Below are 14,807 nucleotides of genomic sequence, written 5' to 3' on the forward strand. Positions count from 1 at the left end.
TAGCTCTAACATCCTGTAATTCTGTTAAAGAAGAAAACACTAACTCCTCTGTTTTTCCTGTCTCTTTCAGTCTACACAATAAAAATCTAAACATGGAAAATGAAAATTATTACTTACACCTTCATAAAATCCTTTCAAATATAATTGCTCCTTAGCCTCTGCAAGTTTTTCTCGGTCATTCTGGCTCTGGATTTTCAATTCATCACATATGCTTGGAGCAGAAAGGTTTCCAATACCTGGGATTTCAATGATTGGCACCTGCAGAAAACAGGCAATTTGTTAAAAATGTATGAATGAACACAGGAATAGTTTGTGGGGCATAATCTTTCTGACTTTCATTCATTCATTCAGAAGTACTTTCAGATAGTCTTTACTAGTACAAAAATAATAATATATAGTACATAACTCCAGAAGACATTTTGTCCCTTCTTTCCCACCACAACTACCGCCAAAGCTCCAAGATACTATTCCACCTAACCCTGCAGCTCTTCTTAAAACACTAGCAAACAAATGTCAGATACTAACACTGTAAATCTGGTCTTGTTTTGGTTTGTAATAAATAAATAGACTTTTGAATTTCTCCATGAATTTATCTGTAGAAAATTAAACTCTTGCATGTAGTCACCAGTTTGCAAACTTAACTAAACAAAAAAATACAAAATAAAGCACAGTGTGGTTTTATTTTTCTTAAAGCATTATTAAGTAACATGACATAATTTTGGCTTTTTAAATCAGGAAAGTGACTGTTCCAGCAAGAAACAATTACATAAAAAGTGAGGCTGAAAGCTATCATTTCAGAATTACAGATCCCAAGGGCTATAAATCAATTTGTCATAAAAAAATCCTTGATTTATACATTTTCACCTCTCAGTCTATATCACCATCAAAATTATAGGAACCCATTAATAAATTCTTCTCTTCTCTTTAGAAACTTCACCTATCACCAACTTTTGAGTCAAAGAGAAACATATGTTTTTTTGTCTAAAAAATACAAGACCTGACTATTCTACATTTATGCACTCACCGGCTCAAAAGGCATAACCATTTCATCTTTGATTCCATACTTTGCTCTTAATGCCTACAAAAAAAAGTGAAAGTTTAAAAACATATATTCTATGCCTATATATTATAGTTTGTGAAATGAACTTAATTGGGAAAAGTCAAATTGTAGATTTTTTACAATCTTTTTCTCATGATTTCCTAATCACTCACAACAAGGATTTATAAAACACTTACTAGCTACATACTAGGCATTATACAATACAAAGAAAAACTGAAATGAGTCTGCTCTCAAAGAGTTTCTATTCTAAAGGGCAGACAATATATACAAAGAACAGTGATTCTCTAATTCTTTGGTTTCGGAAATCCCCTTATGCTCTTAAAAATTCCTGAGGACCTTTCCTCCCACAAGAGCTTTTATTTGTATAGACTATATCTACTGGTATTTACATTATTAGAAATTAAAATGTTTTAGAATTATTATGAAAAGTTTTGACCTCATGGATCTCCTGAAAAAGTCTTTGAGAATCACTGATATAGAAATATAAACACACACCAAAAAAACATATATAAAATAGATATTAGGCATTAGCAGTGCCTAATTGACTGAAGAAGAGTGAAGGGGGCCTTTTGCAAAAGGTGCCACTTAAGCTGAGTCTTGAAGGAAGCCAAAGATTCCTTGAGGCAGAATTGAGAAAGGAAGGGTTACATGCATGGGAAACAGCCTGTGCAAAGGAATGGAGACAGGTAGTTGAGTCAGGAGGGATAACACCCAAGCCAATGTTGCTGAATTGTAAAGAACAAGGAAGGGAATAAAGCATAAAAAGGCTGGAAAGGTGGTAGTCAGGCTGTAAAGGGCCTATGAATGCCCAACAGAGCATATTCTATTTGATCCTAGAGATAATAGGAAACTGGAATTCATTGTATAGGAAGGAAACGTGGCCAGAGCAGCATTTTACAAAAACCACTTTAGCAACTACATGGTGAATGAATTGGAAACTCAAAGCAAAAAAACAATCAGAAAGATATTTTAATAGTCTGATCTTTCCTAAGGGAAGCAAGATAAAAAAACAAACAAAAACAAAAAAATTCAAAAAGGAGTTCAACAAGCTCAGGAGACACATCAATTTAAGCAAAACTATTCTTAAAATACTTAATTCTCTAATTAGGTATAGATAATACGCAGAATAAATAGAATGATCAAGCCTGCCTCCTCCCCGACAAAAATTTTTTTATTATAAAAATCCTAAGATTAACATTACAGTTTTTAGAAAAACAAACTTCTATGTGAAAGATAAGTACAATGGTAAAGACAAAAATAAAAATTTTCAAAAGAGCACTTTTCAAAACCATATATACTAAGAACATAACATAGATTTTTTTTAAAAAATAGTAACAAAAAATAAAAGGAAGCCAAACTGAATGATTGTATCTTGGTCTGAAAGAACAGCTAATAAAGTATATCTCTCTTCAGCAGAGCCAAGGAACTTAGAAGGGGACAATACTTTTCTCTTTGTTTTCCCAATCAGAAGCTGGTCTGTCATTCTTTATTAGACGTGATAGGGAAGGATGGGAAGGAGCTAAGAAAAAAAAACTGCTAGCTCTCACTCCTTCATCTTGACTCTACCTCCAGGGATACAATGTCAAATACATTTTCAGACTAAGTCACTGTATCAGTTAGTTTTATTTAACTTTTATTTTGTTACAAAGAAACTTCAATTCTAGAAGACGGAAGACTAAAAGTAGAGTATATCCCAAAATGACTGGTATATAAAAAAATAGCAATAAAACAATAAAACTTGTTTTTAAAGGGGGGGAAAAAGCATTTTGGATAGTATTCCATTTAGAATTGTTAATGATAAAAATATATATGTATAACAACCAACAGCTTGAACTACTTATTAATCTTCTTGATGATCATTTACTAGCCTCTATATAATGAGATACCAAAAATGAAATTTAAGACTTAACTTCAGCAAAAGAACAAGACACGGACCTGTTTTTTCTTCAAGTCTCTGAAAGCAGCTACATCATCTGGAGAATCAGAAGGAACACTTGTAACAACACCAGTCCCTTATGAAAAAAGGATAACATAGAATTAACTAAGACCAAAACACCACAATCAGAATATATATTATAAACTACTGAGCAAGTTTGAACTCTTTTTTTTACCTTTGTCCTCCTTAATGGTAAGCATAGGAAGAGTATAGATCACCTTGAAGGATGTTAAAGGTGCAGAAAGAGCTGCACCAATAATCTCCTGCACAAGATAAAAATGAAAATAAATGCTTTCTTTTTAATAATAGCAAACAATGTCTATTAAATCTAATTTTACTTTAAATTAGTAGCCAAAGATCATTGCAAACAATTCTCAAGTATCCATGATTAAGAGTTCTTATGGTATCCTTCACACCTATGAAATAACCAAGTTGAAAATAATGGAGAATAATGTCAGAGAATATGAATGAGAGAGTGAGTGTGCATATCTGAGTGTGAATGTATGTGAGAAAGTTTAACTGAATTTTAAATGACCATAAAAGAACTATTTATAGTATAGTGCTATAAATGCCTATTTTTCCCTCTATTAACATAAAAAATTGAGATCTGACTATACTACTTACTACTCCTATCAGAAGCTACAAAATTATTAGTTATAATCAACTTGTTTTGTGTCAAACTATGCTTTATAGAGAATAACCTATTCAAAATACCAGAAAAAATTTTAATGATATATCTAGAAATTTCTTCCTAATTTAAATTTCTTGTATATAAATGCACATATTAATCGTGAATGCTAATTTAATGATCTTACAGTATTTCTCATTTAAAAAAAAAGAGGTATTAAGATGATAGTGACATCTATTTTCTTTTTAAATTTTCAGAAGTGGAAAAAAAAAAGTATAAGTTCTATGTGGAAACCCTCCATAGCGGTATCATGGACTGATTATGGTATAAATGTTACAAATTATAAAACTAAATTCAAATTTTACTTTAAAGTTATAGCAATTCATTTATTCAATAAGCAATGATTCTGAACTCATTGAAGAATTAAAAATCAGGCTAATGTTGCATTTGCCTGCCTTTGCCACACAGCTCTACAGTACTAGTTAATTTGATACTGTCCTTTTCTCACTATTGAGGTTATTTTTATCAGCATAGAAAAGTAAAGAAAAAGGTATCCATTTGCCCCTAAGTGGGTTACATGTAGTTTATATAACTTTTTACTGTTCCCAGCATTTTTGTTTATACAGAATAAGTTTTACACAGAAATAAATTCAATATTTGAATTGAATAGAAAAACAATTTTACGAACAGAACATATAAAATCATAAACTTATTAGAACAAAAAAAGAGAATGAACTAATCCAATCCCTATCAAATTCTCCCAAATGCCAAGATGGTTTTATATTCAAATTTCCCTTTTAAGAACATTTTTCCTCCTGAGGAAGAGAACATGGTAAGAAAGAGTTCAAACCAATGATTTCATAAATATGGGAAACTCTCAGTAGAAAGTTCATTCACTCATCTATAATTGGTAGTTAGAGAATTGTCTGGGACATTGAAAAATTATAACACTTAGGGGCAGCTAGGTGGCACAGTGGATAGACCACCAGCCCTTTAGTCATGAGAACCTGAGTTCAAATCTGATCTCAGACACTTAATACTTCCTAGCTGTGTGACCCTGGGCAAGTCACAATGCCAAGTGCCTCAGCAAAAAAAAAAAAAAAAAAAAATTAAAAAACTTATTTGTCACACAGCTAGTATGTTGAGGCCAGAAAATGAACCCAGATCTTCCTCACAATAAGATCAATCTTTTATCTACTATACAATCCTTCCTTCAAAAAAAAAAGAAAAATGTATGTAGCTACAAAATTAGCAAATGACAAAAGATGGGAAAAGTCAAAGTTAAAGAGGTTATAGATTGTGGAGAAAGCTATGAATTGTCCAGCAATTCTGAAAATTAACTTCAAAGTATGCCAAGAGAGTGACAGTATTTCCATATCCATTAACCTAATTATGGCACTGCTAGGCATGTGTCCCAAGGAGAAAGAGAAAAGTGTGATACACACCAAAATATTTACAGCAGCACTCTTTTTAGGAACATAGAAGAGTAAACAAAGTAGATGCTCATCAATTGGTGAATGGCTAAAGAAATTGTGGTATGTGGATATATTAGAATATTACTTTTACTAAGCTATAAGAAACAACAGATATGAATAAATACAAAAGGCACAGCAAGATTTATCTAAAATGAGATGAAGTAAGGTAAGCAGAAAAAAGAAAATATATACGACAAAAATGTAATTTTTTTTAAAACTCATGTAACTGAACACAGTATAATTATAATAACCAAACATGGCCTTTAAAGAAAAGATAAGAAAATGATACTCCCTCATACCTTTGCAGAGATAGAACTATGAGGATGGATGATGCAAAAACTGTCAGACACAGGTGATAGATATGTTGGTAGTTATACTGAACTACATTTTTTTACTCTTTCTTTTTTATTCTTTGTTGCAAGGAAACTACTCTTCAATGGGTAGGAGAGGGATATATTTAGAAAAGAAAATGATGTAAAAGTACAATAAAAATTTTAAAGAGTAGAATAAAAACAAAATAGTTATAGCTATATAGGATTAAGCCCTAATAAAAAGAATAGCGTACACAAAATGCTGGTGTTAAAGTGCTGATGCAAAAGCTGACAGATATCAAGTCTAGACATTTAATATCAACAAACACAACTAAGAGGAAGAGGCTTGCATTTTTCTTTCTGGTCTCAACACCAACAATCCAAGTAAGGGCCATGTTTATCACAGAACTAGAAAGCTTTGCAGCCATAGAAAAGGATCAAAAGTGACAGGACTAACAGAATGAGAAAGCCCATGTAGGCATTTCCCTGAAGCCTATGCCAAGTGGAGGAGCATCACATACAAAGGAGATTGTTTTGGGAAAAGTTTTGGTGGAATAGTCAGATTCTATCATCAAGAATTGATTTGAGTCCAATTCATTAAAAATGGCCAAAAAGAAAAAAGAAAACACAGCAACAGCAAGATTATACGATGATCAATTCTGATGGACATGGCTCTTGTCAACAATGAGATAATTCAGACCAGTTTCAATGGTCTTGTGATGAAATGGGAACTGAATGTGGATCACAAAATAGCATTTTCACTCTTTTTGTTGTTGTTTGCTTGCATTTTGTTTTCTTTCTCATTTTTTCCTTTCTGATCTGATTTTTCTTGTGCAGCATGATATTTGTAGAAATATATATAGAGGAATTGCACATGTTTCAACATATACTAGATCACTTGCCTACTGGAGGAGGGAATGGGGGGAAAGGGAGGGGAAAAAATTAGAATACAGGACTTTGTAGGAGTGAATGTCAAAAATTATCCAGGGATTTATTTTGAAAATAAAAATGTATAATTTAAAAAAAAAGAAAAAATTATTGCTTTGATGATGGGAATGATGGGAACCTGAACTTTATTCAGAAAACATGAAATATTACTTCTGGATTTGGTCACAAAACTCAGGTTGGTTATCAGTGAAAACTACAAAATCTACTCCAAGGTTGTAAAAGTCACCAGTGTTTCTATTCTGGCCTTGTACTAAATTAATTAGAAAAGATCACAAAAACTATATGATGCCATTGTCAAAGTAAATAAAATTTCATATTAAAAAAAGAAAATTCATGTTTCTATACCAATGATGGCAGCTGAGACTATGCAAATGTTTACATAATAACTATTGCAAATGTTAAATCTCTTGAGGATATTTTTTTCAACTCACCATTCAATAAATATTTAATGTGTTTAAAAATACAGCATTGCAAATATTATCCCTCATAGATAGACAAGTTCCCCAAACTAAAGCACTGAGCTAGAAAAGATCTGCTCCCATATTCACCTCGCCCATCAATTCCTTGACAACAGGTACTACGCCATTGTCCTTGGTAAAGCCCTGGTAAGACATGTTCCTAGCAGCTCTTTGGGTACAAATGAAAATATCACCATTTGCAGTCTCAAATCCAATGTATTTCATATCTGGGCGAACCCAACAGTTAGTTTGTCCAAACATGGTCTCAGGTCTAAGAGTAGCAGCTACTAAAAAGATGTTCTTCCCTTTCAGGCCACTGTAAGGAAAAAAGAATATTAAATGTGGAATACATTGAATATTTATTTAAAATCCCTAGGATACTCAGAAAAGACAAACATTTACTTCTTGATAATCCTACCTTAATTTAGAGGGATAGGGCTCAATCACTTTCATTTTTATTAATGTATATTCTTGGGGTCCAACACCCTAAACAGTTACAGGAAAATAGAAAATTTTAGTAAACATAGAATTTTCTTCTACACAGCTGCCAAAGTGATATTCCTAAAGCACAAGTCTTACCTTTCACTTTCTATTCAATAAACTCAAGTGGTACTTCATTACTTCAAGAATCAGATATAAGTTTCTCTTTTTGCAATTTAAAACTATTTTACAACTTGGCATCAACCCCCCTTTCTGGCTTTATGATGCATTACCAACCTTTGTATATTATATTAGTCTAGTTAAACTGGTGGTCTCACTGGCTGCTCCTCACTCCCAACATTCCATCTCCCATCTCTGCACCTCCATGACATGCTTGGAATGTACTCCAACTTTTCCTCCATCAGGAAGACTCTCCAGTTTCCTTCAAATTCAGGTCAAAGCACTGTCCTCCTATGTGAAACTATTTCTAATTCTTCCCAATGGATGTTGGGCCTCTCTCCATAAAAATTATTTCCTTGGATATATTTTAAATGGATTTAGTACTTACTTATATGTGTACATGCTATTTCTCCCAATTGAATGTAAGCATTCTAAGGGAACTGTCATTTTAGTTGGTAGAGCCTAGCACAGTTCCTGGCATGTCACAAGATCTTGATCTCTGATTCAAATCCCTTAAATGGATTTTTTACACAGTTCAAACAATTTATTCTTTTAGTGAAGATTATACAATTAGTCTCTTAATAATACTTGAAGGAATAGAGTAAAGTAAATAGTCTATCTTGTATACATAATAGTATTTGGAAAATTAAGGGAATTTAAATATATGTATTTACACACACATATATGCATATTAGCAGTTACATCATTGAAGAATTTTTTTAACTACTCTTCTGTCAATAACTATCAAATAAGCCAATAAGTTACCAAGAGCAAAAGTAGTACTACATAATGCCATCAAAAGAGAATCAAATGCAGATTGCTTGCAGTCTTGAGGAGGAGGGAAGTAAGAGAAGGAGAGAGAAAAAAATTCTGTAACTCAAAAATCTTATTTAAAAAAAAAAAAGAGTTCAAACCCTAGCACTGCCAGTGATTTGGTTTATGTCCTTAGTTAGATATACTTAACCTTAATATGAATTAATTTCCTCACCTATAAAATGGGAATGTTTATTTTGACAAGTCCTGCGGCAGGCCATTGTCATAAATGGTTGCAAAGACTTTGAAAATAAAATACTTTGGTTATGAAAATAAGCAAGAGAGCATATAAAAATATTATAAGAATATCCCCTTAATACTTCAACTAGCCAGTGATCTGCTTCATTCTAACTTTCCTACTCTTTTTTCTACAACCCACAATTCTCTAAAAGTGATGTAGTGACAACTGTGGGAAACTGACTCTATTTGATATCTCAGATTAAAATGAACACAAAATCACTTTATCACATGCTACATCACAAAGAGGGTAAAGATGATAAAGCATTGAAGACCTTCACCTACCAGGTTATTTTATGTTTTTGTTTTGTTTGGAAAGTCATATGATTAGACTTACAATGTCCTATACCCAAAATAATTACCTCACCAGTTTGTCTGTCATGGTCCATACAAGGCTGTCCATCTTTTGGAGAATAAATTGTATACCTATAAAAGAAAAAGCAGAAAAAAAATACAGTTGGGTAAAAGTGATAAACTGGATTTTAATAATCAGGTTTTCCTCTGAATATGTACTTTTAACTCCAAATACTGAGATGAAGCTAGCATTCATTAATTATATTGTGTATAATTCTATAACCATGAATACTGAATTAAGATCTGTCTTCATCAGAAATGTTACAATTAGAAAAAAATTAATAAGCCTAGTTTCCTTTGTTGAAATTGAAGACTTTTGAAATTTAAAGATACTCATAAAATCTTGAGTTTTCATTTATAGGCTCACAGAATTCAGAAACTGAGAAAAGCCTTAGAGATTACCTACTCTAAGATGTCCATTCATTGAAGAATGACTAAGTTATAGTATATGAAAGTAATAGATTATTGTTCTTTAAAAAATGATGATTTTAGAAATGCCTGGAAAGGTTTATACAAACCGATATTGAGTGAAACAAGCAGAACCAAGAATACATTGTACACAGTAACAGCAAGAGTATGTGATGATCAATTATGATAGATTTGGCTCTTTTCAACAATGAGGTGATTCAGATTAATTCCAAAAGACTTATAACGGAAAGGACCATCTATCTGCATCCAGAAACAGGGCTATGTAACTGAATATGGATCACAACATAGCATTTTTACCTTTTTTGTTGTTATTATTGTTTGCTTGCTTATTTTTTCCTTTCTCATTTTTTTCTCTTTTGATCTATTTTTTCTTGTGCAGCATGATAAATGTGGAAATAGGTTTAGAAGAATTACACATGTTTAATCTATATTAAATTACTTGTTTGTTTGGGGTTTTTCTGCATGTTTTTGCAAGGGTGAATGTTGATAACTATCCTTGCATGCTCTTTGAAAAAGAGAAAAAGAAAAAAAAAAGAAAAAAAAAAAGAAAAAAAAAGAAAAAAAAAAGAAAAAAAAAAAAAAAGAAAAAGAGAAAAAGAAAAAATGTGGGGTACTTTATTATAAAGCAGGATATGTGTGACATTTATTTTTAAACATCACAGAAATTATTATAATGAAACACATACTTACCGCTTCCCAAACTTTATTTTGTTTCTTTCCCTTAGTGTCAAAAATTGCCACTTAACAAAGGAATCATAGTAAGGATTAACATCAGTGGTGATGAAAGAACGTCGCCAGTCCACCTATAAGGAAAAAAGAAAAGCCAATAATATTAAGGTGTAAAGGATCTATGAATGTCTCTGCCACCATAGCAATCACTTCATCTCATCTCTTAAAATTATACTTTTCTCACTTAACAACATACTTGTTCTTTAATAAAGAGAAAAAAAATTGTATTATGTTTTCAGAAATGCTATAGAAATTTGGTACCATTGTTTTCAAAAATGCTATAGAAATTTAGTATTCTAACATCCACGCATATCCATACATTTCTAAAAAGACTAACAAGACTCAAAAACAGTATATACTTAAGAGGATCTAAATCAACTTTACATAGAAGTGGTCTCTATAAGTTAAAGTACAATTTTGACCTTTTTATATTATTTGAACAGGTATTTCTTATTCATTCTTATAATCACAAAGCTATATATATATGCCAATACTACAATATTATTCTCAACCTTATTAAACTATCCAATGGTTAATTATATCTAGCTTTATAGCTTCTAATCTCTTGATAATATGAGCTCATATTCACTAATAACCTTATATTTCTAAATAGTTGAACTAATATACCACCACCAATATGCATTTTCTTTACTGAAAGTTGCATTTCTAGATATAGGAGAAAAAATACCTTCAGGCCCATTTTCTTTAGATCCTGAATAGCCAAGGGTGGAAAATAATCAAGCCAATGTTCAGCCTCAGAAAATTTCATTATTTCTTCATCAGATAGGCCAAGAGATTTCATGATTCCCCACTGGTATTTGGAAGACCCAGCCTTGGCAGCAGCTTTACTCTAGAAGCAACAATCAAAAATCACAATACCATGAAAGAATAGGTACATTTCTCAAGAGTCTTCTCTTCAGAAATATCAATCTTCAGATTACTACCATCAACTGATAAACTTCTTAACATCCCCTAATATTTAAAATAAGCTGTCTGCAGCTCTTAATTTTTATTTCAATGGTTTCTGTGGTAATTAAGGTAGACATCATCTAGTCAATTAAATATACTTAGTAACTCTTTTCTATCACTGTATCTCCTAATATTGTCTCATTTTTAAAAGAAACAATTTTTTTTCAAATTCTTTCTTTCCAAAGTAGTTAAACAAGAAAATAATCATTCATTCATTCAATGCTCATTTTAAACCTACCTAGGATTTGCAAATCACTATGCTGAGTATTAAGGGGAAATCTAAGATTATTAAAACATGGTCCTTGCATTCATGAAAACGACAATTTAGCGGGAAGGATATGATACATACCATTAATGAAATGCCTATGAAAGAATAATGAATATCACTGGAATTTCATATCATATTTGGCATTTCAACTGTTCAGGGAATAAACATAAGTTTTTTAAAGTTACACTTCCCAAAAAACACATTTTTATCTTGTACTGCCCAAATACGGAAGCCTGAAAAGTATAATCTGTTCATGCCAACAATCAGGATCATTACAACACATTTCAGAATTAAGTCATTTAAATGAGTCAAGTATTAGTTTTTAATTTCAAAAAGTCTCCCCTACAAAAAAAAGTTGCTGATATATCAGAACAAAGGTATTAGATGGACTAATTTGGGTTGTTACACTCTCCTGGTCAAGATACTTAGCAGTGAACATTATATGGTTAAGAGCCACTAACAAAGAATTTTCATCACCAACAATAAAATACTAAAGTCACAGATACAAGGCACAATCTCAGAGCACTGAAATCTATGTTCTTCCAATCTCATCAACTTTTTTTAGTTAGGAGGAATCATTCACAGAAATCCTCTTTCCAGTCTACTTTTGTATTCCCATAACTGAAAGGCCACCAACATGCTCCCCCTCTATTCTCTCCACACATAATTACATAATATCTTAATCAGGAAGCCATCTTAAAAATATCTGGGGATTGAAGAGGGAAAGATCGTGTGTTTTGAAAGAACTCAAATTATAAGGAAAAGCAGTCAAAGCAGTCAAATTCAATGTACTTATTTAATTGAGATGACTTATGTAACATGCTTTTCAAACCTTAAAGTGCAAGATATTTGCTTTTTGCTATTTATATCTTGGAGACATAAACTAACATGCTATTCATATTAATGCAGTGTCTAACAGCAAAACCAGAAACTCAATTTATTGTACCTTTTTTCCTTTTGCCTTATCCTTGATAATGATCTCTTCTTTTTTTGTAGTAATGTCTTCTTCTTCTTCTTCCTCATCTGGAAATTCAGGAGGGCAACCATACAACTCTATTTCTCTTTTCAACTTATCAGCACATGCCTCAAAATAAATGACATTGAATTTCAAAATTCAGGGAAAAAGTAATTCAAAGTCAGGTTGCTTTTATGCCAATATTCATTCTGCAACATTCATATTTGACAAATTTTTGCATGGAACCTGTGTAAATTTAAATGGCTCAACTATTCTCAAATAATATAAATGGAAGATACTAAGTTTTCCAGTTAACTAAAATCAGATTTCTGAACTATTGTGTTCTAAAATCTTGCCTTCTTAGGAATTATTTCCAATTTAAAATCATAAAAGGAATAAGAAATTTTCTAATGTAATGTAACATTGGGATTTACATTGTGACAAACTAACCTCCCTCTGATGGGTCATTGGGGGTTTTTAAGTGTCCCTGAGACCTTAAAGATCATGCCAAGATAACCTAATGATCTTAAAGGGCTGTCGGATCTGTAGAATGAAGACAGTGCCCACACCAACAAAATCATGGATCCTTAAAGTGAAGATGATGGACTAGATAAACAAGGCCTAATTTCTAAGCAGCCACTGACATTGTTCTGGGGTGCAGAGGAAATCAATTCACTATTCTGGCCACGATTTGTCTTCTAAAAGTGGAAGGTTTTGGAGGAAAGTATGTATTAGATGACCTCTAAGGTCCTTTCCAGGTTAGGTTTTTTTTTTTCCTTTCCCTCTGATTTCCATTATATTATTAAAATCAAACTTCATATACACACTAAATTTGATGCATCTAAAAATTATTATTCACATTTTTCTAATGTTAAATTACCTAATGTAAAAGAAGTTTAAGATCAATAGTGATGATGTACAAACAGTGTAATAAATAGTTTAACAAGAGCTTCAAAAAAACTTTCAAAGACTAACAAATTCAAATCAATCCTATAATTTCATAATTCCTGGAAACTCACTTTTTTCATTTTACTATATTATCACTTTTCACTTTAAGTTCAAAAGAGCCCAATCCAGTTCTCTATATAATCTCACCTTAATTGGCATTCCAGTGCAGTGCAGACCAAAGGGAAACAAGCATTTCTTTCCTTTTAGTCTCTGATACCCTACTGAAAACTATAAAAAGAAAATAAAATTCAAATTACAACCCATACGCATATGAAAAATGTTGTTTTGCTTCTTTGTTCTGTTGTACCCTTACAGCTTCCTTCCTTTCTTTCTTTTTTTGGCTGAGGCAATTGGGGTTAAGTGACTTGCCCAGGGTCACACAGCTAGGAAGTGTTTGAGCCACTGTACCACCTAGCTGCCCCACATCTTCCTTTAAAAATATCATCTGGATCCTACAAAATTGGTTATCAAACTTGAATAGATTTCAATAATGCTTTTTTTCTTTTCTGCACTCACACACAATATAAACTTTATTTGCAGTCAAATAAATGACAAGGCACACAGGCACACACAATTTCCTTAATAAAATAGGACAAAGGCATTTAAAATGAAAGAGTTCTTCTAATAATGATATCTGACAAATTTATAGAGTGCTTTAATGTTTGTAACACTATAAAGATAGTATTTCATGTGATCTAATTTGATCTTGGTTGTTCTTACTTGGAAATAAATTTGCCCAGATATTATTTCTTCCCAAGAGGCTAACAAAAAGAATGAAAGGAAAAAGAACTACTGATATTCAAAGAGAGGTGTACCCTTACCTCACATTTAGATAATGAAAATGTATGACCCAAGTGAAGACGTCCATTCATGTAGGGATATGGGAAAGTTACAAAATACTTGTCTTTACTGTAAAGATGAAACAACACATACACATATACAGAAGGAAAAAAAATAAGCTTTTTATAGTCATTTTATATTGAAAGTGAGGGACTAATGTCTCTCATAAATTTATCTAAAATTATCAGTTAATCCAAAGATAGTTAATTAGTCTAGAAAAGAATTTTGCTTTTGATTGAAAAAATTAAGTATTACATTTTATATAGCAAATAAGAAATAAATATCTTCTTACAAAGTTTCACTTAATAGTACCAAACATTTTTCAACAAATAAACTTCAAAATATATGAATATTCTTAAAATGCCAGAAAAATTAAGTCACAATGATTATTAAATGGGGCTTCAAAAAACGCATATGAAGCTAGTCAAAATGCTTCAAACACATATACACATATGTAATATCTATAGAGAAAGAGGAAAAGGAGAAGAGGAAAAGAAGGGAGGAGAAAGAGAGAGAAAGAAAAAGGAAAAGAGGAGGTGTTAGAAAGAAAGAGAAAGTGTTTTATCATTTTAAAAAATAGCTTACAGTTTTCTCAATAGAGAACTACCCAGAATTCTAGATCCAAACATACTTTATTTGCCTACCTTTAAATATTATAGAGTAAGCAGTATGACCATGATAAAGAGGGCAGCTTTATAATCAGTGAGAGAGACCCAGGTTCTAATCCTGACTTTGGCACATGTTATTGTCACCAGACAAATCATCCAACACCTCAGTACTCCAAGCTACTCACTAAGACCATTAAATAATACAGAAATTGCCCATCACTGTTAATGAGAGTTTTCCCAG

At 31.8% G+C, this 14,807-nt stretch overlaps 1 protein-coding gene across 1 annotated transcript in view; it reads right to left on the reverse strand.

Moving 5' to 3' along the window:
• LARS1 (leucyl-tRNA synthetase 1) overlaps positions 1 to 14,807 on the reverse strand; it is a 50,035-nt gene that overhangs the window by 30,904 nt on the left and 4,324 nt on the right. Inside the window, exons 3-14 of the mRNA XM_012551809.2 lie at positions 13,940 to 14,027; positions 13,266 to 13,346; positions 12,162 to 12,299; positions 10,667 to 10,828; positions 9,940 to 10,052; positions 8,829 to 8,892; positions 7,235 to 7,302; positions 6,907 to 7,132; positions 3,172 to 3,259; positions 2,996 to 3,072; positions 1,025 to 1,078; positions 118 to 258 (exon numbers count right to left, since the gene is read on the reverse strand). Of these exons, the coding sequence (XP_012407263.1) occupies positions 118 to 258; positions 1,025 to 1,078; positions 2,996 to 3,072; positions 3,172 to 3,259; positions 6,907 to 7,132; positions 7,235 to 7,302; positions 8,829 to 8,892; positions 9,940 to 10,052; positions 10,667 to 10,828; positions 12,162 to 12,299; positions 13,266 to 13,346; positions 13,940 to 14,027 (1,300 nt within the window). The remainder of the gene's footprint in view (positions 1 to 117; positions 259 to 1,024; positions 1,079 to 2,995; positions 3,073 to 3,171; positions 3,260 to 6,906; positions 7,133 to 7,234; positions 7,303 to 8,828; positions 8,893 to 9,939; positions 10,053 to 10,666; positions 10,829 to 12,161; positions 12,300 to 13,265; positions 13,347 to 13,939; positions 14,028 to 14,807) is intronic.

This window comes from Sarcophilus harrisii, chromosome 2 (assembly GCF_902635505.1).
Source record: "Sarcophilus harrisii chromosome 2, mSarHar1.11, whole genome shotgun sequence".
Lineage (NCBI taxonomy): Eukaryota > Metazoa > Chordata > Mammalia > Dasyuromorphia > Dasyuridae > Sarcophilus > Sarcophilus harrisii.